At 55.1% G+C, this 26,869-nt stretch overlaps 2 protein-coding genes and 1 pseudogene across 3 annotated transcripts; 2 read left to right on the forward strand and 1 right to left on the reverse strand.

Moving 5' to 3' along the window:
• Window positions 1-60: 60 nt before the first annotated feature.
• Window positions 61-8,525, forward strand: LOC122206145 (fructosamine 3 kinase related protein). Its single transcript, XM_042915035.1, has 6 exons — window positions 61-287; window positions 4,484-4,635; window positions 5,009-5,100; window positions 6,033-6,115; window positions 7,168-7,290; window positions 7,491-8,525. Exons 1-6 carry the CDS (start codon window positions 147-149, stop codon window positions 7,827-7,829), a joined length of 930 nt encoding a protein of 309 aa, XP_042770969.1. The 5' UTR covers window positions 61-146; the 3' UTR covers window positions 7,830-8,525.
• A 2,523-nt stretch (window positions 8,526-11,048) lies between these two features.
• LOC122206143 lies at window positions 11,049-12,162 on the reverse strand (annotated as a pseudogene).
• Window positions 12,163-15,063: 2,901 nt separating this feature from the next.
• On the forward strand, window positions 15,064-25,448 carry FN3K (fructosamine 3 kinase). 2 transcript variants are annotated; one of them, XM_042915033.1, is made up of 6 exons: window positions 15,064-15,267; window positions 18,018-18,214; window positions 20,172-20,263; window positions 20,573-20,655; window positions 23,924-24,046; window positions 24,889-25,448. In XM_042915033.1, exons 1-6 carry the CDS (start codon window positions 15,127-15,129, stop codon window positions 25,225-25,227), a joined length of 975 nt encoding a protein of 324 aa, XP_042770967.1. In that variant the 5' UTR covers window positions 15,064-15,126; the 3' UTR covers window positions 25,228-25,448. The 2 variants fall into 2 exon arrangements, with proteins under 2 accessions (XP_042770967.1, XP_042770968.1); XM_042915034.1 differs by having other exon boundaries at window positions 15,070-15,267; window positions 18,063-18,214; window positions 24,889-25,443.
• The last annotated feature ends 1,421 nt before the right edge of the window (window positions 25,449-26,869 follow it).

The raw sequence follows: 26,869 nt of genomic DNA on the forward strand, positions 1-26,869 counted from the left end.
TCACCCCAGTCCCGTGGTGTCTCACCCAATCCCTGGGAGCTCTTGCGGCTCGATCCCGCCCCTCCCACACCTCACCCAATCACTCTGCGTCTCCGCCGCTAGCTTTCCCCCAGCCTGAGGCAGTCCGCCACCGCGCTTCGTGGAACATGGAGGCTCTGCTGAGGCGGGAGCTGGGCTGCGACTTCGTCAAGGCTACGGGTCACTCGGGGGGCGGGTGCATTAGCCAGGGCCAGAGTTACGACACGGACAGAGGACGCGTGTTTGTGAAAGTGAACTCCAAGGCGGAGGTCAGGGCCGCCGTGGGCGGGGCCGGGGTGGGTGGGTGGTGGTCGGCGATTGGGGTCTGGGTGGGGCTGCAGGCCCGGGGCGGGATCTGGGGTCCTGGTCCCGAGTCTAGGGGGTCGGAGGTCCGCGATTCGGGGTCTGGCGTGGGGGTGGGGGCCGCACAGGAGGGCCACAGGGTGGTGGTCCTTGATGAAGCCCTTGCCCGTCATGGCTGCGTCTGGGCGATCCTGGGGTCGTGCACCCGGAATCCGTCCTGTCAGCCCTGGGCAGGTTAGCGGACCCTGTAGGCAGCCCTCTGGGGACCCCTGCGCCCAGGTTTGCTCCCTGCTGTGGTGTGGGTGGTGGGTGCTGGGGATGGTTTTCCAGTGATGCCTGCGGCCGCTCCTTTGAGAAAGTCCCCTGTTTGGGGAGTTTTGAACAAGGGCTGGTAGTAGAAGCCTCTCTCGTCCTGGGACCTTTCTGAATTACCGAGGATAACGTAGCCACCGCCTCGGTCATTGGGGCGCGCGGGGTAACGGAGAGCACAGAGCGGACAGCTTGAGAGCAGACGGCTCTTCTCCCCTCTGGGCGCTGGAAGGTGTCTGGTGACAGCCCACTTCGTGATGGGGAAGGGGACTTCTCCCTGTGTCCGCACCTGTCACATGGGCAAGGGAGCCCTCTGGGGCCTCTTTCCTAAGAGCCCTGGTCCCAGTATGAGGGCTCCAGCCACATGGAGCCTGATCGCCTTCCAACACCGTCACATTGCGGGTGTCAACATAGGCCTGGGGGGACGGGCCACCCACTCCGAAAACTTCTGTTCCTGCAGAAACGTGGAGAGGGCCCTGTGGAAAGTAGGTGAACCTCACTGCTGCTGACCTTGTGCTTCCCCCTGGGTGTTGGTGTCACCTCGCTGCCCAGTCTGGGTGGGTCACCCCAGGACTCTCCTCTGGAAGGCCCAGGCTGGCTCCCCTAGGCAATGGGCGGGATCAGGCAATGCCTTGTTGCAAACAGGGCTGCAGGGACTGACCCCAGGACCAGGGCCGCGTATCGCACACCTGGCTTGCTTTCACTCACTCCTGCAGGTGTTTTCATTTTCTTCCCGGGTGCGCGCCGCACCCTCCGTGGTTGGGGATGAGCTCTCTCTGACGCACTGCTCTCCTAGACCAGCCTTCAGCCCTGTGTTGTGGGGAGATCAGCTGCGCTCAGTGCTGCGGCCTCTCAGGGATTTGTCAGCATTTGTGTTTGGAGTGCCTTCACGCGGTCCTAGTGTGGGTGCTGTCCCTCCCCACGTCCTGCTGTGGGGGCTTCTCCGGTGTGTGTTCTTCCCGTTTATAAGGCATGTTTGTGTTTGGACCTTGCTGGCATTTGTTACAATTCAAGACTGTGTTTGTTAGAGGGGAAGCAAATACTTTCTGACGATGACAGTAGGTCCACTTAGTGACACTTTTCAAGCCTTGTTCTTCTGGTGCTATTTCTTCAGGTTCTTCTTTTGTCATCAAAGTCCATCTCCTTTCTTTTTTTATTTTTATATTAAGATTTTAGAAGTCCAATGCGCTATCCATTGCGCGACGGAGCCACCTACATTTTTTATATTTAAGTAATCTCTACGCCCAACGTGGGGCTCGAACTCACAACCCCAAGGTCGAGTCACACGCTCCACTGACCAAGCCAGCTGTGAGCACCCCAAGTCCGTTTTCTTTTTGCCAATCTTCCTCACATAAGTTCCTTCTTGTCCTTTGGTAGATAGTTCCAAATTTCTAGCTTGCTTTGAAAATACTATGTGAGTTATGCAGATGTGTTGGCCGTAGCATACACATCTGCCGGTCGTATGGGAAACAGGACTTTGTACTGCTTTACCTTGTAGGAGGTGAAAACACCTTCCAACCCTTCCGGGAGGAGACTGCACCATTGCTCTTCTCTTTTCCTTCTCACCCCGCTTGAATTGACCGCTCTAAATAAGATTATTCGTCTCTGTCTTGCCTAATTGCGTGCTGCTGGGTTCCTCCCCTCCTCCTAAGGAGCTCCAGATCTTTTGTGTAGGCCTACCCACACCTGCTGCCTACTTCTCCCTCCTCTCGAGGAGCAGCAGACACTTCTGTGAGGGAGGCTTCACCTCTGGCTATGTTCACAGATCCCCCTGCACCTCTCCCCAGGTGATTATTGTTTTTATTCTACGCCTTACTCTCCTTTTCACGACCAGTGCTCTAGTACGAAGTGCAGCCGGGGCCCAGTCGTTTTCCCTTTATTTCCTAAAGAGAACGTTTGGAAAATTCTCAAGGCACAGCTCTTATCTTCCTCCTCGGTAGAAGGTAGTATGATAATAGCACCGTTTATAAAGTGTTTGGAATGGGCCTAGTAAGTGTTGGCTGCCAACTCAGTTACTTATGGCAGCGAGCCTGTGAGATTGGTACTGTTTTTGACCCCGTTTTTACACGTGCGGAAACAGGCACAGAGACTTTAAGTAACTTGCCTGAGGTCACAGAGTCAGTCCTGACAACGAGTAGCCCCATGCTGGAAGCCCAGCTGTCTGTCCCCAGTATGCTGGGTGAGCCCATTCCGGAATGTTCGCGCTGTGGAGCTCTGTGCGGCAGTGAGAATAACCTCTGTTGATGCAGCAGCATAACAAAGGCAGTGGGACATAGAAGCCAGACTGTCTGCCTCTGCATGTAGAAGGACAAAGCAGACGAGGCAAATCTGTGTGGAGCAGGCGGCTGGGGGCTGTGGAGCCTCCGGGCCGCGGTCACACCATGTCTGGACTTACTGAGAATTGGAATCAGATGCTCCCGCTTGTGCCCTTTTCTGTTCCTGCTTGTGTACATTTTGACTTAAAATAAAAGCAACTTTAAAGGGAGTGGTGGGCGCCTAGGTGGCTCAGTCAGTCACACGTCCGACTCGACTTTGGCACAGGTCATGATCTCACGGTTTGTGAGTTCGAGCCCCGCATCCGGCTCTGTGCTGATAGTGTGGAACCTGCTTGGGATTCTCTCTCTCCCTCTCTTTCTGCCCCTCCCCTACTTGTGCTCGCATGCTCTAGCAAAATAAATAAATTAAAAAAAAAACTTTTGAAGGGAATAGTTACCTAGTGTGGGAAGTTAGGGCAGATTTTTCTGAGAGGTCAGAACATGTTAAGATCTGAAGTGTGGTGATGAAGGGTCTGACCTGGCAAAAGGTGGGAGTGGTGTCCCAAGCAGACGTGCCCCTGCACATTGAAGCCTCGATCTTTGGGCAACTAAAAGAAGGCTGTAACCCAGGGCACAGGGATGTGTGTGCATGTGCGGTGTGTGCACAGCGGTACATGGAGGTATGGGGTGGGGCCTGGGGAAGGGGCCCCAAATGAGCATAGGAAAGCGGCCGGGGCCAGACCCCTGCTGCTGTGGCGCAAGTTGCTAGCTCAGGGTGTGTTCCAGGGTGGGATTTGCCTTCGGTAAGGGCCCCTGCCGTGGTCAGCAAGAAGACGAAGTAAGGATGGTTGCTGCAGTCTGGGGGAGAGGATGGACGTGGTGCTCTAGTTGGGATGTCTTCCTGGGCGAGGTGGGAGGTGCCCTCAGACCCAGTGAAAGGTGGCCCCTGGTTCCTGGCCCGTGCAGGCGGAGGGTCTGGTGGGACAGGACTGCGGGTGAGGTGCTGTCTGACGATGGCCCACGTACACAGTCTGGCTCCACACTAGGCGCTCAGTGGAATGTGAGAGGCCTTTTACTTCCCTCCCAGGAGAGACTCACGAGAGTGCAGATGAGGGTCCAGAATGAGGAAGTATCGTCGCTCTTACCCCCGTGCAGCTTCAGAGCGTGTAATCCACTCTGCCGAAAAGCTAGAAAAGCTGCCTGTGTCTGCTGAGTCTGCAGTCAGGACAGCCTTGGACTGAAATTGTAATGCTCATGGGGTGCCGGCGCCAGTGGGGCTCGGTCGGTTAAGTGTCTGCCTTCCGCTCAGGTCATGATCTCACTGTTTGTGAGTTCAAGCCCCGCATGGGGCTCTGTACTGACAGCTTGGAGCCTGGAGCCTGCGTGGGATTCTGTGTCCCTCTCTCTCTGCCCCTCCCCTGCTCATACGTGCATGTGCACCAACGTGTTCTCTTGCTCGCCCGCTCTCAAAAATAAGTAAATGTTAAAAAAACGTTAAAAAGAAATTGTGATGCTCAAGAAAACATGTCCAAGTAGAACCTTTCCGGAAGTAATCTTGCTCTCCCTTCTCTTCTCCATCTCCGTTGTTTTTCGGAAAGGCCAAGAGAATGTTTGAAGGTGAGATGGCAAGTCTAATGGCCATCCTGAGAACGGGCACAGTGAAAGCGCCCAAGCCCATCAAGGTCCTCGACGCCCCGGGAGGCGGCAGCATGCTGGTGATGGAGCATTTGGACATGCGCTACCTGAGCAGGTCTGTCTTGGCACCTTCTCCTTTGGTTGTCTTTGTTTTCTTTCCGAGGGGTTCCTTACCTGAAAGCTTGCATCTGGGGGTGTAATTTTGAGGAACCCATGACCTCACACATCATGGGTTCTGCAGAGAGTGACGCTACTCCGCACGCCAAAGGCAAACGGGAAAGGGATCTCCCCAGGTGAGACGCTGACAACCCAGCAGCCACGGAAAGGCTGGGAGAGACCATCAAACAGCCAGGGTCCTTCTTGTCCCCTTTGCTCCACCAAAGCAGACGTCCTGTCCCCTGACCTGCTTTATGTGGCCTGAGACCACGGGTGGCTGTGTCCCCGTGTTTTGTGTGCCACACACTTAGCTGATGCTGTTTGTTTCACAGTCATGCTGCAAAGCTTGGAGCCCAGCTCGCAGACCTGCATCTAGAGAACAAGAGGCTTGGGGAGACGCTCCAGAAGGAGGCCGGCACCGTGGGTATGGGGCTGTGCGAGTGCAAGGGCCCCTTGAGGACATTTGGCCAGCGTGGGTGCGTGGGTGGGGTCCTGCCACGGCTGAAGGAGGGTCAGGTCTGTGTTGATGGCACAGGAAAGGAGCGTCAACCCCAGGGCCACGTGTGTGGGGTGCCTGTCCTGTGTCACAGTGGATTTGGAAGGGAAGCATGTCCTGGACTTGAAACCCCGTCATGTTTGGTTCCTTTCACCCTCATTCCCCAGAAGAAAGCCCGTCAAGGTTGCCCTGGCTTTCTGTGTGGTGCCTCTTGTAAGAATAGCCACACGTGAGGCACAGCATGGCAGCCCTCACATCGACGTTTCTACAGCTTAATGTTAGCACTGAGAGTGTCTTCCAGTATTTTTATCCTTTGGCACGTGATAATCCGTGTGCAGCCCACGGGGTCACTCTGCTAACAGAGTGTCTGACACACCAGGGACAGGTGGCCGAGAATCTGCTGTGTTAGACAGACCCTGTCAGATTCCACCCACCCCTTCCAAGCCACACGTAGTTCAGGCCTTTGGGGTTTGCTCTGAGTTTGGGGGAGACGCAGAGGATGCAAAGGAGGCCAGTTCAGATCCCCGCAGTTTATTCTTCTCACGTGCAAGAGCTGGGCTGACCCCTGAGAGCCCTCCTCTCCTGCTGGGTCCAGGCGGGTGGTTTTCCTCCTTTTCAGGCAGTGTTGTGCCTGCGCTTAGCGCTCAGCGCCCTCTGGTGCCTCTCCTGGCCGTAGTTGAGTGTATTGGAGCAGGCTCTGTTCCTGGGTCCTGGGGGTCTGTGCAGACCCAGGCCCTGCTCTGTCTCTAGACGGGGCGTGGGGGAAGGGCACACCCAGGACAGGCCTCAATGCCCTGAGCCCCTCGAGCAGCCCGAGGGAGCGTGGGAACTATTCATCCTTCTTGTTTTCCTTTTGCAAGGGAAAGGAGGCGGGCGGGCAGAACGGCCCTTCGTGGACCAGTTCGGGTTTGACGTGGTGACATGCTGTGGGTACCTTCCCCAGGTGAGCGACACCGGCCCTTTGCTCCATGTGCCAGGCAGGTCAGCCGCTCAGGAAAAGAACACCCTCCCCCTTCCTTATGAAGTTTGGTTTAAAGTCTTTGCTCCCTTTTTTCTTTGCTAATTTTTAAGAGGCTGGCATGAGGTTTACACACCTCATGTGCTAGATAAGCTGAGAGAAACAGGACCAGCAAGTCAGGATGCTGGGTGTCAAGGTGGGTAAAACTTAGGAATTAAGGAAAATTTCCTTGATACTAAACCCTCAACGATAGCACGATGCACAGGGATTGTACCTTCCGGTTTTATGATTTTGTGGTTGACTCCCCGGGAATTTCAGTCCAGGGGCTTCACTTGATGCCCAGCACATGCTGGGTGCGGAGGACAGTGGCTGTGCTCTTGGAGGAAGCTGCGGCTTCTCTGAAGAGGAATACTGAGTGACCTGGAAGACTTTCAGGGGCTCCCTGGTGCGCGCGGGGGCACAGGAGACACTGTTCAGGTTTTGAAATGTCGTGAGAGGTTGTCCAGGAACCTGCTTGGGGTGGTGAGTGGCTGACAGCTGGGGTTCCCCGGTCCCACCTGCCCCATGGGGCTCCGGGGGTGTTTCAGCTGGCTCTGCCCCTTCCTCGCCTGCCTGTAGCTTGCCCTGTGTGCGTACGGACATGTACACGTGTGAGTGCTTTTCTGTGCTCTGCGCTCTCGTGTGTGTCTGTTGCTTCCCTTCTGATGGTCAGCGTTGGGAGGGGAGGAAGAGGGGTCCTTGGGGCCAAGTGGATGGTCAGCAATGAGCTATGGTCGGGGAAGGCTAGCCGGCTCTGGCTGCTGTGCTCCCACGTGAGTCCAGATGGAAAGAAAGCATCCTAGAGCTCCTTGGAGTGGCCTCTGTTGCTCTGCACTGGGAGAGTCCCCGCTTCTGGGATGGGGTCTGGGGTCCCAATCCCATCTGCGAGGCACCGTCTGCTGGTCGGCCGGCACGCCTTTCCACAGCCTGCCCTCGCACTGGTGCCTCTCCACTTTGGGCTTCCTCGTCCTGCTCTGGCATCTTCTTTGTCCACGCAGGTGAATGTCTGGCAGGAGGACTGGGTCACCTTCTACGCCCGGCAGCGCATTCAGCCCCAGATGGACATGGTGGAGAAGGGGTCTGGGGACAGGGAGGCCCTGGAGCTCTGGTCTGCCCTGCAGGTGAGGGGAGCCTTGCCCTGCAAACCCGACAGGGGTGGCCCTGAGGCAGGTGGGGTGAGGCTGGCCGGTGCCTGAGCTCTGTGTGTGTCCCTGTGCGTCTGCGCCGCGCTCTGCTTGGGCGGTTGAACCACACTCAGAAACGCATCTGCGTCCCTCCGACACATGTTGGTCTCTTTGCTGAGGACGCATTTCCTCCGCAGCTAAAGATCCCTGACCTGTTTCGTGACCTGGACATCGTCCCAGCCTTGCTGCATGGAGATCTCTGGGGAGGAAACGTGGCGGAGGACTCCTCTGGGCCCATCATTTTTGATCCGGCTTCTTTCTATGGCCACTCAGAATACGAGCTGGCGATAGCTGGCATGTTTGGGGGCTTCAGCCGCTCCTTCTACTCTGCCTACCACAGTGCAATCCCCAAGGCCCCAGGGTTTGAGGCGCGCCTGCAGTTGTATCAACTCTTCCACTATTTGAACCACTGGAACCACTTCGGATCAGGGTATAGAGGGTCCTCCCTGAGTATCATGAGGAATCTCATCAAATGAGATTGATTCAGGTCCTAGCCACACACCTGTGGCCGGCGCCTCCTGTCCCCACAGCCCTCTTCCTCAGGCCTTCCTCCCCGAATCTTCAGACTAACTTCCCAAGCCTTGTAGAGTACGAGGGAGAAAGGTTTTGTCCTCTGAAGGTTGTACATTCCGTTAGACTTCATTGCTGGATGAAACCTCACCGGAGATTTGCTGTGACCAGAGGGACCCGTGGAGCATGGGCCGAGTTGAAAACACTGCTGTCCTGAAGGCCGAGAAAGGAAGCGGCCAGGCATGCCAGGCGCTGCTGAGGACGCTTCCCCGGCTCCTTCTGTCTCAGCTCCAGGAATGACTCTGATGTTCTGGAAGATGCTTCTCGATGAGTTAGACTTGGGTGTAGACATGAAACCCTACTGAGGACGTCTTCTAACAACCAGTTTCAAAGCTAGCACATTCACTTTCTTTCTGTGCCACCTCTGCGCCCTGCCGCAGGCTGACAGGTCTGGAAGCTGATTCTGGGAGCGACCAAGCTGCTGGTCTTAGGTAATTTAGGAACCTTTGAATCGCCTGTGATAGCACCCCATCAGGTCTGCGTTTTAAAGTGTGTAGGTAGGGTCGTTTGCATAAGAAAGTGCTAAACCAGTGGTTCTTCCTCAGTCTTTCAGTGATGGGAAATATTCATGAATGACATTGATGCCAATAAATCCTTTTGCATAAAAATTTGAATAAACTTTCAGTGGTTTCCTTTATTTGCATCGTAAGTCAGTGTTTGTCTTAGCTGTTTACCAAGAAACCTTTGTAATGTATTGTGATTATAAATAGGCACAACTGTTTTTGGTTTTTTTTAGTGTTTATTTTTAAGAGAGAGAAACAGAGCTTGAGTGAGGCAGGGCAAAGAGAGAGGGAGACACAAAATCAGAAGCAGGCTCCAGGCTCCGAGCTGTCAGTACAGAGCCCGATGCGGGGCTCGAACCCACAAACCGTGAGATCACGACCTGAGCCAAAGTTGGACACTCAACCGACTGAGCCACCCAGGCGCCCATATTTTGTTTTAATGTTTATTTATTTATTTTTGAGAGAGAGAGAGAGCAGGGGAGGTGCAGAGAGGGAGAGAGAATCCCAAGCAGGCTCTGTGCTGTCAGGGCAGAGCCCGATGTGGGGCTCGAACTCACGAACCATGAGATCACAACCTGAACTGAAGTTAAAAGTTGGATGCTTAACTGACTGAGCCACCCAGGTGCCCCCAAATGTTGTTTCTTAAAAGAGCAGTTTTTTTTTCTTGATTTTGTTCAATAGAGAATAGCACAGAGCTTCCAAATAAAGGCAGGAGTAGCTGGAGGTCTGCTTCTCTCTGACAGGTGCTGTGTGACAGCTGTTCTCAGTCTCTCCGCAAAGTCTGGTGGACAGTGACCACCAGAGCTGTCCTGAGAGGGTGGGGCAGCCTCCCTGGCTGCCGGTCACTGCAAGAGTCTCGGGGCAAGGAGGGTGGCCATCCCGAGAGGCTACTCCTGGGAGCGTGTGGCCAGGGCTGACCCGCAGGATGCATGTTGCAGAGGTGTGGTGGGTGCTTAGCGCACACACAGTATTTCAATGTCTCCTGGCTTTAGTGTAGGACTTGCAGCTTTTTAAACTCTGTTCCTGTTGCTTTCTATAATATCTGCTTTTCTGGGGTGCCCGGGGGGCTCAGTGAGCTGAGCGTCTAACTCTTGACTTCGGCTAAGGTCATGATCCCAGGGTTGTGGGATCGAGCCCTGTGTCGGGTTCTGTGCTGAGTAGGGCGTCTGCTTGGGATTCTCTCCCCCTCTCTCTGCCCCTCCCCTGTTTGCTCCTTCTCTCTCTCAAGATAAAAAAATAAATAAAATACCTACTTTTGTACTTAATTTTGTACTCATGTTTTTTCTTTTTTTTTAATGTTTACTTATTTTGAGAGAGAATGTGAGCAGGGGAGGGGCAGAGAGAGAGAGAATCCCAAGCAGGCTCTGCACTGTCAGTGAAGAGACTGACATGGGGCTCCATCTCACAGACTTCAAGGTCATGACCTGAGCCAAAACCAAGAGTCGGACGTTCAATTGACTGAGCCACCCAGATGCCCCTGTATTCATAATTTTTTATACATTTTTTTTTTATAAAGAGTTGTCAAAATTGTATAAACATCAGACCCAAGGGCCTGTGAACCTCCTCAGAGCCATCCATGAAAGCCCCTGTCTACGTGTCATCTGAGGATGAATTGCCCAATATGGAAATCACACTGTTTTCTGGGTTCAGGGCAGGTCGAGCTGGCAGAAACAGGGGAGGAGTGCTAATTTCCAGGCATGCTTTCGGAGGGCAGCTGTGTGACAGTGTCCCAGCGGCAGCCTGCCTCCCACCCTTGTGGAGCAGCCTGCTGGCACCCGGATTATCGGGAAGATTCCACTAGACCCATAGGATGAGCTCTGGTCTGGGCTCCTGGACCCCTTGGCCGCAAGAGGTCTCTATCCTTCAGGGCGGGGCGGGGCGGACACCTCGAGGCAGCAGAGCCAGAGGTCCGGCCTATCGGGCCACATCTCTGGGGGGGTTGGGTCCTGCTTCTTCCTCAGATGGGCTCTTGTGTCAGAATGCCTCACGGTCTGCCCTATGGGGCAGCACCCTGTCCGCCAAAGAGACCTCAGGGAGCTGATCTTTACCTCCTGCCCCAAAGCTTTTGTGCATCCTTTTGACGAGAGCGGGGCTGAGACCTTGGTGTCTAGATGAACCAGGATGCCAGTGCACAGCCAGAGTCCCCACAGCACCATCCGCGCCGACAAGGTTTCAGGCCGCGTTTCCACATCCAGGGGCCACAGCTGGCTGTGCCCTCCCAGGGTTCACCCTTCACAGGATCTTGAGTGCAGGGGCTGAGTGACCCCCTCCTCAGTTTATCATCACTACGATTTCATGTGCCTCAGGCATTCATCTCCCTTTGTCCCCACATCCTGTTCACTTTCCGTCTGTCAAGTCTAACTGAAGCGCCGGGAGATCCTATAACCAGTGGAATCAAGTGTGTGTCTCCAGGGCTTGGGTTTTGAGAGCTCTTTTAGGTTTATTCTTTTTTTTTGTCCAACACCCTGACAGTGTTTTATTTCAAATTCTGATCCCTGCCTTGTAATTAAAAAGAAAATTCTGCCAGTCTCTTCCTGATGGTCTCTGCTGCAGGAAAAACAGGTATCCAAACATACTCTCGTTGAGACTCAGCTGCTAGACACACAGTTTAAAAAGGGAGAAGAAGGTTCGTGGCTGTGCATATCAGCCACCCACCCGGGCCCAGCCATCAGCCGTGGTTGCCAAGGAGACAGCTGAAAACACCCAAGCAGGACAGCAGAGGACAAAGGTAGATCTTTCTACAGCATGATGAAGAGATGACTGACTGCACATTCCCAGACTCCACAGCTTCTGGCCGTGTCATCAGCCACGTTTCACCCCAGGAGTCATTTTTGCCATCAGGGTTGCTGAAGTTTTGGGCCTCTCCTTGTGGCTCCTCACGGTCTTCTCCGGGTTTCAGCTGGGGCCCCGGGATCATCACCATCTAAAGGATGGGCTGCTTAGGGGGTGCCCGTGGGGGCACGACCTTGCCATGCATTCTCTAGCTCCCATAGGGATTTACCAGGTGCTTTTCAAACACAACATACTCCAGGACATCCCTGGGCACACCTTCCAGTCCATACATCAACCAGCCAAACTGGTCATAGATGGCCAGAGTCTGCTGGGTGTGCGTGCAGATGGTGAGCTGACCATATATGTTGCCCTGGTTCATCAGACTTGAACAGTGAACCTGAACCACCTGAGGTGTTTCTAAAGACTCCATGAAGCTCCGGTGGACGTTCTTATATCTGATGTGCCAGACCATGTCCAAGGTATGAAGTCAGTCATGGTCTGAGTTGTTTAGACAAAAGTGGGCTTCAATAAAAATATCCTTAGCTTTTTCAGGGAAGTCCTTTATTTTGAAATTCGGATCATGTTCTCTTATCTTCCGGACTGACAATTGTGATGTCACCTTCTTCTTCAACCACTCACTTCTCTGTGCCAGTCCTTCCTTCAAGAGAGAGGACAAGTGAGCATCACCCTCTAGAGGAACATAGGCATCAAAGATGCCAGCTGTACAGGCCAGGTGTAGGGGATGCTCCAAACGTTCCGGAGGAATGACCAGTCCTGCTTTCCGGGCATGTTCTATAAACTCCTTTTCTGATTTGTATTTGGGTTCATAAGTAGGTGGTGTGAAACGTTGTTTAGATCTCAGTGGAACTACAACTGTGGACTGAGTTACCAGGACTGGCTGCCCAGACCACCATCCTAAAGCTCTGGATAAACAAGACAAACCCCACAGCGTGGGGGCTGCCATTTTGTTCCCACACAGGCTGCTGGGATGGGGACCTCTTTTAGGTTTATTCTAGGCTCCAACTGCTGGCGGTGGCAGGGGGTGGGGGGCAGACGGGAGGGGACCGCTGTGGACAAGGGTCTGACCCTGGGCTGCCCCATGTCTGTAGGTCCAGGCAGCTGTGGGGGCTTCCTGTTTACTCTGCAGGGCGGTGCTGGAGGGACATCTGTAAACCGGAGGTATGTTATGGGGGGTATTTGGCTCACTCTGGGATTCAGAGGGAACCGGAATCACAGCCAAAATAAGGGCGGAAAAGGCAAGTTTGGAAAGAAGTTCAAGTTGCTGCAGAGCAGTGCACGCAGCCCTGGCAGAGGGTGGCACTTCGTTCCAGACTGACTCACGTGTCCCTGGACAGTTCTAGTGTAGGGTTGGGAACTGGAAAGGTCCTCTTGGAAGACTCTGGGCCCTCCATCTCTGGCATGATGGGAACCACACTGCGCTTGGAGTTGAGGGCCAGCACGGGGGGCTCCTAGGTGAGTCACCTGAGGTCTGGATCCCTCCTTCATAAAGGGGGCTGATAATGACCCCCCCCCCCCCCCCCGGCCACCCAGCTGAGCTTCCCGGCCGGAGTGCCTGCCTATACGCGGTGCGTGTCTCCCCTCTTGCGGGGACACTTTCTCTGTCCTCCCTGTTCTCCCAGTGAAATTTGCTTCCAAAGACATATTGTGTGAGACTAGCCTCTCTGCCTGGGTTTCCTCCTGGGCAGAAGTATGTGGCTGTGCTGGAATATGTTTGGAAGCAGCAATCAGAGTGACTGCAGCTATCTGAGTTCTCAGGAGGTGGCAGAACCCCTTCCTTTCTGCAAACACTCCTCTTCCTGAGGGCATGGCCCCAGCCCAGTTCCTGGTGGAGGCCAGGGTGAGGGACTGGCAGTGACACCTCGACAGCATCCCTGCTGGCTCAGGCTGCAGCCAGAGGCTTGGGACACCCCCCCGCCCCCCCACCCCCACCCCGCTGCCTGCCTGGTGCCCCTTTTCTGAGCACCATTGCAAATGCCCCCACTCAGCTGTGGGCTGCATTTCCCTTCTTGGTACCACTGGACTCCATGTCAAGTGAGGGATCTGAACAAGCAGGGGAGTCCCTCCAGTGCACACGGCCCCATCATTACCTCAGTCTGTCCTCCCCCTAGATCCACACTCGTGACATGTCTGAGCCCCAAGAACTGTCACAGTTGTCTGTGTTTGTGTTCCAGTTGGGTGCCTTCCGCACCTTAGCAGCCATAATTCTGGTTCTTGGAGAGTCAGGAGAACCAGGAGACTGGCTGTAGGGAGAAAGGGGACTCAGCTCCTGGGGCTGTTTGCACGTACCTGAGTCACATCTCCCTACTGAGCTTCTGACCAAACCCAAAGTCAAATGCGGCTTTGAGAGGAGGGTGAGACCAGTTTGCAAAGTCAAAGTACTCTCCTTGGCATGTGTCTTCTCACTGAGGATTCGGTTGCTCAGACAGGAGCTGGGAGGTCTGGGGAGGGACCCCAAGTGCCTGGGTTTCGGGGCCAGTAAGATGTGTGCCGCTGCCACCTGCCACTTTCAGGCCCTGCTTGGGCAAACCATGCCTGTGGCGTGCAATGAGCATCTCCCCCAGGGTGCCTGGAGGCTCACGGGTGCCTAACCCTGGCAGTTTGGGGACCAACTTTAGAGCAAATATTTGTAATTCTGGAAAAGAGAACAGAGGAAACAGGGAGGGAATCATAAAGAGCTGAAGACAACCTCAGAGAGTGTCCATCCTGAAACGGCTCATGTGTCCTGCCTTGGGGATGGCAGGAAACTCACCCCAACCACCTCCCTGGGAAATTGTCAGATATTGGTGACACAGAGAAGACCCTAAAAGCCTCCAGAGAACAGTTTCCACACAAACAGAATCAAAATGGCTTTACAACAATCAAAATAGCTTCAAATTTCTCAACACCAAATGAGCTAGAAAGCGCTAGAGCAGGAGCTTCTCTGTTGTGAAAGAACAGGACCTCATATCCAGCCTGGAATTCCATACCCTGCCAAACTATCAGTCAAGAATAATGACATTTGCAGATAGATGTGCAAGAGCCCAAATCTACAGGAATCCTGCCTCAAGGTGCAATGGGAAGGGCTTCACCAACTCAGAGAAAAAAGCTAGGAGGAGGGAGACGTGGAGGGGCAGATGCTTTTCCCAAGATGGCCACACAATCTCTCCCACCCCCTGCTCTTCTGCAATGACCTTGTGCATGCGTGTGCATAGGTGTGTGTGTGTGCCTGTGTGCACATGGCCACGTGTGTTTTGAAGTTCCCTCTCCAGGGCAGCAGGTCTCTTAACAGGGCTCGGGTTCTGGGTGGGGTTGGCCACGTTATCAGAACCCCCAGAGCAGTCTCTATCTCTGATGGCCACCAGGTGCCCTGATGAACAAGCCCAACACGAGCGACGAGTATCGCTGGGTAGTGCCTGGGGCTGGATAGGATGTGGTCAAGACCCCTAGCCTTGTTTGGACAGTGTGAGACCTAGCCAGGACTGTGACCTGTGACCTGGGTCCCAGGGACAGTGGGCTCTACCCTAGACTATGTCCTCTAAGTCTCCTGCTGGGGCCTGGGCAGAGGGCCAGCGAGGGCTCCTGGAACCTCTGGCCGGGGGTGGGGGGGGGGGTGGTGTCAGGCTCTACAGGGTGGGCCGCACTCCGGATTGTCGGGGCACCCTGACTGTGTGGACACATGCAGAGGGGCACCGCCCCCACTTTAGTCCCCCTCGGGAAGCTCTCTGTCTGCCCTCGCCCTCGGGCTGGGTCCGTTCCCCCACCGCTCGCTCGCGCGGACCTGACCGCACCCGCCACCCGCGCGCAAGGGTTGGACAGCCCGGAGCCCGCAGGCCGCGAGGACCCGGCGCCGCCCCCGCGGAGAGCGAGCTCCGCCCCGGCTGGCGTCTGCGCTGTCCCCGTGCCTCCCGGCCCGAGTCCCCCCCGCCCCATGGAGCAGCTGCTGCGAGCCGAGCTGCGCACCGCGACCCTGCGGGCCTTCGGGAGCCCCGGGGGCGGCTGCATCAGTGAGGGACGAGCCTACGACACGGATGCGGGCCCCGTTTTCGTCAAGGTCAACCACCGGACGCAGGTGCGGCCCCCCAGAAACCCCCTCCCCCGCGGCCTGAGCTGGAGCCTGGAGAGGGGAAGGGGTGGGGGTGGAGGGGCGCAGGTGCGGCCTGGCGTCACTGCGGGGGTCAGGAGCTGGCACCTGCCGGCAAGGAGGACTCAAGCGTTTTCTGCGGGACCCAGGGTTTTGTCAGCTGCAGGATTAATAATCCTGCGCCTGGAGGCACAGGAGTGTTGGTTTTAATTTCTCTACCATCAAGAATGGGGGAGGTGAGGCTTGGAGTCCTGGGATGCTTCTGCCTCTACCCTGGGTCCCAGCGCTGGGTTCCCTCTTCCACAGCCCGTGGGTCCAGCTCAACAGGTGGGAGGAGGCAGAGAGGAGGAGGCCAAGACTCGGTGAGGGACCGAGCGAGAGGCTCATGCTGTCTGCTCAGGGGCCTGTGCTTGTGTTGGGCCTGGTTAGTGCCTGCTTAAAGTGTTGCTGTTAAATAGACCGTATATGGAAAATAGTGACACTTTACAAATGGAGAAAGTTGGCCGTAGTCAGTGCCCCCAGCTGCTAAGGATGGCACTCCCTTGGCCCTAGTGGGGGCCTTCACTGAGGCCCCCAGTGCTCTGTGGGCCAGGCCCCTTTGAGGTGCAGCAGTGGTGGTGGGGGTAGGGGCTGTGGGTGGAAGGAATCCTCCCAGCCCCCCTGCAGCAGGGCCCACCTGGGATGGGTGAGAGGTCGGGATTGGTCCAGCAGCCCCGCTCTGTTAGCACAGGGAATTGTTAGGGAATTTCGTTTCAGAACCAATCGCTCTCAGAATAAGCCCCATGTACCGGGAAGCAGTTTTGGGTTCAGGGTTCATGTGGGGTCTGGAACCCTCCTACTGAAAGCTTCCCCATTTGCCCTTGAAACCCTCGGTGCTGGCACACAGTAGGCGAGCAGGTGACAGGTGAGGCCCTCAGGACACGGGCAGAATGCAGCCCAGGTATTCCCTGCCCCTGTATGTTTGGGGACTGCTGGATGCCCCCCGCGGGGCGCTAGCAACCCCTGCTTCACAATTCCAGGGCTGGGCTGGCAGTTTGGAGGATGCCTTGCCTCGTTTTCCCCTCAGAGACTTTGAATTGAAGGATGGGGTTCTTTTCCTGCGTGGCATTAGATGCTTTGGCCTCATGAGGAATAATTCTATAGGCAGAGGTGTTCAGAAGCATGCTTTCTGTCGCGTACCCGGGGTGAGTGTTCACCTCGTTTAAAATTGGGGCATTTGTGGGAAATATTTTAGAAGTAGGACAGCCCTTGGGTCCCAATGGAGGCTGTTCTGCTGCTCCTGGGGCGGCCTGTCTTCTTCCTCGGTGGGGTGTGAGCCTCCTTCGGGCCCCCCCCCAGGCCCCGCTGGGTGCTTATCTCTGGGGAGAGGCCCTGGACCCAAGCCAGGCCCAGCTGACCTCTCTGCCCCGAATTCCTGCCCAAAATGTGTGTCCCAGTCCCTTTGGCATGCCACCCCACCCTGCCCTTGCGGTTCCTCCTCTCCTGTGATCGCTGGAGGCAGTGAGGTGGGCAGGAAACTTGGAAGGGCGCCCGTGCCCAGCTCCAGACGCTCCACTGGTCCACACTCCAAGGCACCCTACAGATAACCCCTAGCACCCCACTGCATCTCACCGCACCACCCAGACCCTCTGCAGCACCCCCACAGTCCCCTGAGGTACCTTACAACCTCTGTGGCACCTGGCAGCATCCTGCAGTACCCCACTGTGCCCCCAGGCACCCCCGACACTCCCACTGTACCCCCTGGCCCCCCGACACTCCCACCATGCCCCTACAGCCCCCCCGACACTCCTACTGTACTCCCCAGGCACCCCCGACACTCCCACTGTACCCCCTGGCCCCCCGACACTCCCACCATGCCCCTACAGCCCCCCCGACACTCCTACTGTACTCCCCAGGCACCCCCGACACTCCCACTGTACCCCGAGGCACCCCCGACACTCCCACTGTACTCCCCACGCACCCCCGACACTCCCACCGTGTCCCAAACACCCCTGACACCCCCACCGTGCCCCCAGGCACCCCGATACTCCCACCGTACCCCCAGGCACCCCCGACACTCCCACTGTACCTCCATAGCACCTCCAACACTCCCACTGTACCCCCCAGACACCCCCAGCATTCCTACTGTACCCTCACAGCACTCCTGTCACTCCCACGGTACCCCCAGGCACCTCTGACACTCCCAGCATGCCCCCCATACCCCGATACTCCCACCGTATCCCCAGGCACCCCAACATTCCCACCATGCTCTCACACACTCCCAACACTCCCAGCGTGCCCCCAGGTACCCCGACACTCACACTGTGCTCCCACGGCACCCCTGACACTCCCACTGTACTCCCCAGGCACCCCGACATTCCCATCGTACCCCGGGCATCCCTGACACTCCCACCATGACCCCGGGCACCCCCGACACTCCCACTGTACCTCCACAGCACCCCCGACACTCCCACTGTGACCCCACAGCACACCCTGGCCCCCAGGAGCACCCCCAGCACCTCCAGAACCTCCCCTGCACCTGTGCTTCCTCACCTCTGGGAGCAAGCACCCAGGGCAGGGGCACCAGCATCCTGTCCGCCCCAAGCCCCAGGCACAGCCTCACCCTTGGATCCCATTTCTATCTGAAGGGGGCCATGTTGCACCCCATTCTCTGAGGGGCTGATGTCTTGCTCTCCAGCCAGCTTTCAGCAACTGTAGGTCCTGGGTGCTTGTGACCCCACTTGGTGGCTTCTGTCCAGGGCTGCAGGGGCCCCTCGGAGCTCATGGCAGTGTTCTGGATGCAGGCCCGGCAGATGTTCCAGGGAGAGATGGCCAGCCTGGAGGCCCTCCAGGCCACAGGCCTGGTTCGGGTACCACGGCCAATCAAGGTGATTGACCTGCCGGGAGGAGGGGCTGCCTTTGTGATGGAGCATCTGAAGATGAGGAGCTTGAGCAGGTGAGTGTGCATGTGTGTGCGCGTGTGCATGTGTGCGTGTGCGTGTGTGAGAGAGTGCGTGAGATTGTGAGATCACGAGATGGAGGGAGAGGGAGTGAGGGAGAGAGGGAGGGGGAGGACAGAGGGATGGGGAGGGAGAGAGGGGGAGGACAGAGGGCAAGGGAGGGAGAGGGGGGAAGGGAGAGAAAGAGAAAAGGAGAGGGAGGGAAAGGGAGAGAGGGAGAGGGAGATGGAGAGAGGAAAAGAGGGAGGGAGAGAGTGAGACAGAGAGAGGGAGGGGGAGAAAGAGGGAGAGAGGAAAAGGGGGAGGGAGAGGGAGGGAGGGAGGGGGATGAGAGAGGGAAGGGGAACAGGCTCTTGCTGAGCTGCCAGTGTGGCTCATCAGAGGCAGGGCCAGGAATCCTACCCCTGCCCCCGGGTTCTTGACAGAGACAAGGAGTTCTTGCTTTCGGTGTGTTTTGGCTCCAATGAATCAGCATCAAATTAGCGTGTTGGAACCATCCCTGGCCTCATGCTTTAGAATGCACTCATGTTAGCTCAAACCGGGCCCAGTGAGGTTGATCTAGTAATTATCCGAAGTCCTGAAATTTTTTTCTAATTACCAGAGTTACGTGTATTTTGGGGTGCCTGGGTGGCTCAGTTGGTTAAGTGTCCAACTTCGGCTCAGGTCATGATCTCACTGTAAGTGGGTTTGAGCCCTATGTTGGGCTCTGTGCTGACAGCTCAGAGCTTGGAACCTGCTTCAGATTCTGTGTCTCCCCCTCTCTCTGCCCCTCCTCCCCCAAAATAAATAAACATAAAAAAATAAAAGTTATGCAGAGGCGCCTGAGTGGCTCAGCCGGTTAAGTGTTCAACTTAGGCTCAGGTCACGATCTCACCATTCCCGAGTTTGAGCCCCGTGTCGGGCTCTGTGCTGACAGCTTGGAGCCTGGAGCCTGCTTCGGATTCTGTGTCTCCCCCTTTCTCTGCCCCTCCCCTGCTTGTGCTCTATCTCTGTCTCTTAAAAATAAATAAATGTTAAAAAAAAGTTGTGTGTATTTTGTTTAAAAAAGGTGGAAAACAAGAACTCACATAAAGAAGACATAAAACCACCTGCAGCTCCATCAGCAAAGAATGGCCCATGCCCATCATGGTGCATGAATAGCATCTCAGTCTGTTTTTTTTAAGTTTATTTATTTATTTTGAGAGAGAGATAGCTTGCACTTGAGTGAGGGAGGGGCAGAGAAAGAATCCCAAGCAGGCTCCAACTGTCAGTGCAGAGCCTGATGTGGGGCTCGATCCCATGAACTGTGAAATCATGACCTGAGCCAAAATCAAGAGTTGGACGTTTAATGGACTGAGCCACCCAGGTGCCACTCAACCTGTCTTTTTTTTTTTTTTTTTTAACGTTTATTTATTTTTGAGACAGAGAGAGACACAGCATGAACGGGGGAGGGGCAGAGAGAGAGGGAGACACAGAATCGGAAGCAAGCTCCAGGCTCTGAGCCATCAGCCCAGAGCCCGACGCGGGGCCCGAACTCGCGGACCGCGAGATCGTGACCTGAGCTGAAGTCGGACGCTCAACCGCTCAACCGACTGAGCCACCCAGGCGCCCCTCAACCTGTCTTTTATATGTGATTTACGTTTGTTTTTTTACAAACCTTCCGAGCTGGTCTTTCCTTAATGTAAGTTTTTAAACCTTTGCTCCTGTTCCCAGCGCCTCCTAAGGCTTCTGTTGACAGACAGACAGACAGACAGACACACACACACACACACACACACACACACACACGCCCCCTGCGCTTGTGATTTTATACTATCCTGTTTTTCAGAAAAGGTCATGGCCTACAGTTCATTTTTCCCTTTTTAAAGAATGGAGAGTAGTTTTTAAGGTATTTAAAACATTTCTCAGAGTGGAGCCTTCTAACTGGTTGTGGTTATTTCTTGTTTTAATTGCTTGCATTTCCTGTATCCTCAGTCAGGCATCAAAACTCGGAGACCAGATGGCAGATTTGCACCTTTACAACCAGAAGCTCAGGGATAAGTCGAAGGAGGAGGAGAACACAGTGGGTACGTTGTGGCCCCTGACGCAGGTGTATCTACCCCGGGGTGGCGCTTGTGGCGATGCGCACCGACTTCCCTTGTGCTGCGTGTGAAGATGAGATTGTTAAATGGGGACTCTGATGGCACTGACGAGTGGGTGGGGTTGGACCCCGGTTACTCCCAGCCCTGTTGTCCAGCACGCCTGAGGCAGGAGGGCCCTGGCGCTCCTCAGACTGTCCCCATTTGAGCAGTGCAGCCCAGGCCTCTCCCTCTGCTGAGGGGGCTCTGCTGAGGTCTGGCATTGAAGGGGAGGACAACAGCTCTTTCTGCTGACAGGCCGGAGGACTGAGCGTGCTGAGCCCCAGTATGTGAGCAAGTTTGGCTTCCACACGGTGACATGCTGTGGCTTCATCCCTCAGGTGAGAGCCTGGGGAGGACGTCCCTGCTTAGCAGGGACCTGCATCAGGTCCCTGATGACCATTCCCAGTGCCCCAGTGCTGGTTGCCTTGTCCCTTGTAGGTGACAGGGTGGAAGATGATTGTCTGATTTCTGAACGCGGGGTGTGAACTGGGGTGTCTGGGAGAGGAGGGCAGACCCCTGAGCTGAGCTTGGCGGAGGTGGGAAGCTGTGGGCTGGGTGGAAGAGCATCTAAGCAGAGGGAACAGCAGGTGCAAAGGCCTTTCTGCAGAGGGTTGTGTGATGAGTGTGGGGACTGGAGTGGGTGGCAGTGAGGCAGCAGGTGAGGTCAGGGATTAAGTCCTGGCGTTTGTAATTCTCATGACATAAACTCCATTATTTTAAAATGTACGATTTAGTGGTTGTTAGTATATTGACAATGTTGTGCAGCCATCACCACTGTCTCATTACAGAATATTTTCATCGCCCCCAAAATAAATCACATGCTAATTAGCAGTCACCCCCATTCCCCCTGCCCTTGGCCTCTGATAACCACTCACCTCCTTCTGTCTCAGTGGCTTTGCTCATTCTGGACATTTCATGTAGTGGAATCATCCAGTAGGTAGCCGTTTGTCCCTCTCTGTCTCTCCCGTGTGGGCAGACGGCGAGCCTCCCAGGTGGATGTCATGTGGGTAAGATCATTATGAAGCCTGAGCCAGATTTTGCGATCCCAGACAGGGGGCAGCCCTCACATCTGGGGTCCCTAGAACTCCACACACACAGTGCTTTACCAGGCTGGTTGGGACTCCCTGGATCTCTGGTGAAGCCAGCTCCCCTGGGGCCTACACATCTGCCTGGGGCTGGTGGCCCACACAGTTGTACTGGTCCCAGGCAGGTGTGGCTGAATGTGGTCTGGTGTCCTGCTTCAGATGCTGAGTTTAAGAGCTGTTGTGGGCTCTCCAAAGACTCAGTTGACCTTGCCCAGTGACTTTTCAAGAACCAAGGAGGGTCGCCTGGGTGGCTCAGTCGGTTAAGCGTCTGACTTAGGCTCAGGTCATGATCTCACCGCTCCTGAGTGAGTTCGAGCCCCACGTGGGGCTCTGTGCTGACAGCTCAGAGCTTGTTGCTGCTTCGGATTCTGTGACTCCCTCTCTCTCTCTGCCCTTCCCCTGCTCATGCTCTGTCTCTCAAAAAATGAATAAATGTTAAAAAAATAAAAATTAAAAAAAAAAAAAAGAACCAAGGAATGAAATCATACACAGAGCCCCAGTCTGTGAAGTCAATGAGAATGGGGCTGGTCTCTTAGGGACACAGGCGGCCCCTATGTCCCCCTTTAGACTCCAGGATCAGTGAACCTATTTAGCTCAGCTGCTACTGGCCAGGAAGGGGCCAGGGGCCTGGGAGGGGCCAGGGAGGGGCCTGGGAGGGGGTAAGGGGTGGGCAACGGGCCAGGGAGGGGGAAGGGTCCTGGGAGGGGCGGGGCTGGGGAGGGGCCTGGGAGGAGCAAGGGGCGGGAAAGGGGCGGGGAAGGAGCTAGGGAGGGGCAAGGGGACTGGGAGGGGGAAGGGGCCTGGGAGGGGCCGGGGAGGGGCTGGAGAGGGGCAAGGGGCCAGGGAGGGGGAAGAGGCCTGGGAGGGGCAAAGGGGGCTGGGCGGGGCTGGGGAGAGGCCGGGGAGGGGCAAGGGGCCTGGGAAGGGCCAGGGAGGGGCAAGGGGTCAGGAGAGCACTTCGTCCACCTCTTCCTTCTGTGACAGATGGTCCTGGATGGAGCACCTGTCCCAGCCCAGAAATTTCAGGAGGGTCCTACTCCTTGGGAGGATGAGTGGGCCCTTAACTGCCCTTAACCAGACGCTTAACCAACGGATATTTATCTAGTTTTGAGAGAGAGAGAGAGACAGTGTGTGAACAGGGGAGAGGGGCAGAGAGAGGGAGACAGAATCAGAAGCAGGCTCCAGGCCCTGAGCTGTCAGCACAGAGATTGACACGGGGCTCGAACTCACCAACTGTGAGATCATGACCTGAGCCAAAGTTGGACGCTTAACCGACTGAGCCACCCAGGTGCCTCAAACCACACACTTAAAGTGTACAAAGTGATAAGTTTTGGCATGCAGAGGTACCTGTGAACCAGTTCCCATGGTTGGGGTGCGTATATGCATCACCTGAAGCGTCCTCCTACCCTTCCCTGACCCTGGGCGCCATGGATCTGCTTTCTGTCACTGTAGGTAAATTTGTATTTCATAGAACTTAGTATAAATGGAATCATACACTACGTGCCTTTTTCTGGCTTCTTTCACTCAGTTTAATCATTTCATGATATTCATCTATGGTGTTGCAAGTGTTCAGAGTCCGTTCCTTCCTACGATGAACCAGTCTGTTTACCCATTTACCTGCTGACGGGCATCTGAGTAGTTTCCAGGTTTCGCTTCCACAAATAAAGCTGCTGAACCTTTGTGTACAAGAGTTTGTGTAGACACATGCTTCCATTTATCCTAGGTAATTGCCTAGGAGGGAAATGGCCAGGTCATATAGTAGGTTCACATTTAACTTTTTAAGAAAAATACTGCAGAAATACTTTCCCAAGTGATTGTACCATGTTACATTCCCACCGGCAGGGGGTGAGGGTTCCAGTTCCTCCACATCCTTGCCACTCTTGGTGGTTTCCATTTAAAATTCAAGCTCTCCTGGTGAGTGTGCAGTGGTGTCTCACTGACGTTTTATTTCCCCTGATGGTTAATGATGTGGAACATCTGTTCATGAGCCTATTTGCCATATATTAGGGGTACAGAAATTTGGGATTATTACGTCCTCTTTATCAACTAACTTGCTTTCCATTGTGAAATGACCTCCTTTATATTCTCTCCTCTGAAATCTACTCTGATATTAACATAGCCATTCCGGCTTTTCTTTCGACTAGTGTTAGCATGTATAAAGTGCATTTCTTGTACACAGCTTGGAATCAAGTCTTGCTTTATTTTTCCAATCTGTCTCTGCCCTTTAACTAGGGTATTTAGACCCTTTGCATTTAATGTACTTATTGATGTGGCTAGGGGTGAATCTGTCATTTTGCTGTTTGTTTTCTATTTGTCCTATCTGTTCTATGTTTCCCCTTTTCCTGTTCATCTGCCTTCTTTTGGACTATTTTTAATGACTCCATCCTATCTCCTCTGTTGGCTAGCTGTAATATTTGTTGTGTTCTGTTAGTGGTTGTCCTGGGGTTTGGGCAGTCTCCATGTATAGCTGTCCTGTGAGCACCAGCTGCAGCAGCATCAGCCTTGGCCCCTTGTCGCCCAGGTGAATGAGTGGCAGGATGACTGGTCGACCTTCTTTGCCCGGCACCGTCTCCAAGCACAGCTGGACCTCATTGAAAAGGACTATGCTGACCGAGAGGCACGAGAACTGTGGTCACAACTACAGGTGGGTGCAGAAGCTATTCTCTGGGACAGGGGCTGTTCTTTTATGGGCTATCCTCCATATTTGTGTGGAGCCCTCTGGTAGAATGGAGCCATGGAGCAGAGCTGGTCAAGTGTGGACACATAAGTGCCTGACTATTGGCCTGATGGGGAAACTGGGAAGGGGAAGGTACCTGAGGGCATACTTGGCCCCTGAGTACAACTTTCACTGGCTAGGTCACCAAATACTTAACCTCAAACATAGGTGCCTGGCCCATAAATTGTGGCATTTACTATTGCTTTCTTATCCACTCTTACCCTGTCCTTTTCTTCTTTTCCAAAGCACGAATGTCTCACCTCTTGGAGATGTGGCCAGCAGATGCCCCAGAGTGACTAGTTTAAAATATAACTCTCAAAATGTTAAAAACAGAATTTGTGTGTCATTCCAGGGTGAAATTTAACTCATTAATGAAATAACCCATAGCACTCGTAGTATACAGAACAGGTGCAGACATATGTGTTCTGTGAAATTAAAGAATGGTGGAGAAAGTTTGCTAAATTACCCCCCCCCCCAAAAAAAACCCCCTCCATTCAGGTTATACGGTTCACAGTCTACACGACCACATCCACTGAGGTCGCTATTGTATGGAAGTCATTAGGGCTGTGGAATTTCCAAACCTAAATTAGTAAATAGTACAATGATGTTGCATTCTCTTGGACTCAGTCGATCCCCTCATCTCTGGGCTTGGTAGACTGGGCTATGGTTGGACCCTGAACAAACATGAGGTCATCTCTGCCTTATTTCCAAGTATTGGGTGAAGAGGCTGTGGCTCATGATGACTCTGTGTGAAATAATTATTTTCTTAGGTGAAGATCCCGGATCTGTTTTGTGGTCTAGAGATCGTCCCTGCCCTTCTTCATGGGGATCTCTGGTCAGGAAACGTGGCTGAGGATGACTCAGGGCCTATTGTTTATGACCCAGCTTCCTTCTATGGACATTCTGAATTTGAACTGGCAATTGCTTTGATGTTCGGGGGGTTTCCCAGATCTTTCTTCACTGCCTACCACCGGAAGATTCCCAAGGCTCCGGGGTTTGACAGGCGGCTCCTGCTCTATCAGCTCTTTAACTACCTGAACCACTGGAACCACTTTGGGCGGCAGTACAGGAGCCCGTCCCTGGGCACCATGAGGAAGCTTCTCAAGTAGCAGCCAGCCTGCATCCCCTGCCTCCCTGCTTAGTGAGTAACTCTGGGTGGCAACACCAGAGGTGGTTTCCGGGACTAATAAAGTCCAGCTGGGCTTCAGGAATGGAAGTGTGTGTGTGTTTGTTCACCTGTGTCTCCATCCTCCATGCAGTTGGGCTAGTTTGCAGAGGGCCCGGAGCACCTGACAGATTTCCAACAGCCTCATTATGTGTCATGATCCAGGGGGAATTTGGGTATTTTCATGATGTTATAGAAACACATCTGGGATGCGTTTAGGTGGATTTGCTTAGGTGGAAGTTGGGGTCACATCTCCCTGTGGACTCTGGGCTCCTGTTTGTGCCTTAGGCAGAGTTGGAGACCAGGAGATGGGTCTCACCTCTTGAGCAGCACCTCTGGGGCTGAGTGGGGCTCTGAGTGCCCTCCCTACTGAGGCGGGGCAGATGGAAGGAAAGGCCCTGGATATCGTGGGGACCAGGCATTTGGACAGCAGCCACTGCCCAGCGCTGCTCCCACACTCCATTTTCCAGCTGGAGTGTTTTCTGCTGGATAAAAAGGGGGCGAGGGCAGGGGGAGAGCCTTGGTCAGTGGGTGTCCACTGTGGTCAGGTGGCTGGGGTGGCCAGTTGGTTGGAGATGCCGGGGCTGTCATCCGTGAAGGGAGGGCCCAGGGCAAGCTACATCAGGGTAGGGTCTGCGGGGCACTGGCCATTCACAGTGCGGGGCTGGAGACGAGACCACGCCTTTATTACTCCTTGCAAAATTACCAATTTCCCAGTGATAAGGGCGCCCAAATTTCTCTTTTCTGAGACTGTTTGTCCAGCGGGCCTCGCGGTCAGGAGACTGGTCCCATTGACAGGTGTGAGCCTGTTAAGACTTTCTAGAAAGAACACCCCGGAGGCATCCTTCCAGACAATTGACATTTCAAAACAGAAACTGCCTTTGTCGCAAAACTCAGGTTTGTGGGATGTGACAGTGCGACGGGGGGAGAGGGGGAGCCGGGCCCCACGTGGGGGATGGGGCCCGGTTCTCCTCCGGCTACTGGGGCTGCGACACCGCCGCCAAGCGCAGGCCACTGCGCCCACCCCCACTGCCACGGGTAGAGATTTTCCCTAACCAACGAGCTCAGACCCCGCCTTCGCGTTCGGACTCACCCCCCCCCCCCCCGCCCCCACCCCGACCACACCCACAGGCTCCGTCCCCACCCCACCCACGGGCTCAGAGGCTTTCCCCCGATCCCACCTCGATCCCACCCACAGGCCCAGTCCCCATTCCCCCCGAGCTCAGATTTCCACCCCCTCCGCCCAACCTCACGAGCGAGCTCAGGCCCGGTTCCCCGCCCCGACCCCACCGACAGGCTCAGACCCCACCCCACCCCGCCCCGAGCTCAGACTGCCCCCACACCTCCCACCCACCCCACTCCACCCCACCCCACTCCAATCGAAAGCACCACCTCAGACCCCGCCCTGCCTTCTCTCTGGCCCCGCCCCCAGGCCGCGCATCAGGCTCCGGTCCCCGGACTTCCCGGCTTCGCGGGATCCAGGCTCTCTTTCACGCGGGCCCCGCCCCACAAGGCCCGGCCCCGCCTCCTTGCGCACTATTTTGGCGGCCGGCGCGTCCCGTAGCGGGTCCGAGGCGCGAGGTCGG

This window comes from Panthera leo, chromosome E1, assembly GCF_018350215.1.
Source record: "Panthera leo isolate Ple1 chromosome E1, P.leo_Ple1_pat1.1, whole genome shotgun sequence".
Lineage (NCBI taxonomy): Eukaryota > Metazoa > Chordata > Mammalia > Carnivora > Felidae > Panthera > Panthera leo.

What these genes read in the sequence shown, in the direction of transcription:
- LOC122206145 (XM_042915035.1), top strand. Translation starts at nt 147, where the DNA reads ATGGAGGCTCTGCTGAGGCGGGAGCTGGGCTGCGACTTCGTCAAGGCT. An exon ending in AAGTGAACTCCAAGGCGGAG is followed by an intron (nt 288 to 4,483) that starts GTCAGGGCCGCC and finishes TTTTTCGGAAAG; the next exon opens with GCCAAGAGAATGTTTGAAGG. An exon ending in GAAGGAGGCCGGCACCGTGG is followed by an intron (nt 5,101 to 6,032) that starts GTATGGGGCTGT and finishes TCCTTTTGCAAG; the next exon opens with GGAAAGGAGGCGGGCGGGCA.
- FN3K (XM_042915033.1), top strand. Translation starts at nt 15,127, where the DNA reads ATGGAGCAGCTGCTGCGAGCCGAGCTGCGCACCGCGACCCTGCGGGCC. An exon ending in AAGATGAGGAGCTTGAGCAG is followed by an intron (nt 18,215 to 20,171) that starts GTGAGTGTGCAT and finishes CTGTATCCTCAG; the next exon opens with TCAGGCATCAAAACTCGGAG. An exon ending in GGAGGAGGAGAACACAGTGG is followed by an intron (nt 20,264 to 20,572) that starts GTACGTTGTGGC and finishes TTCTGCTGACAG; the next exon opens with GCCGGAGGACTGAGCGTGCT.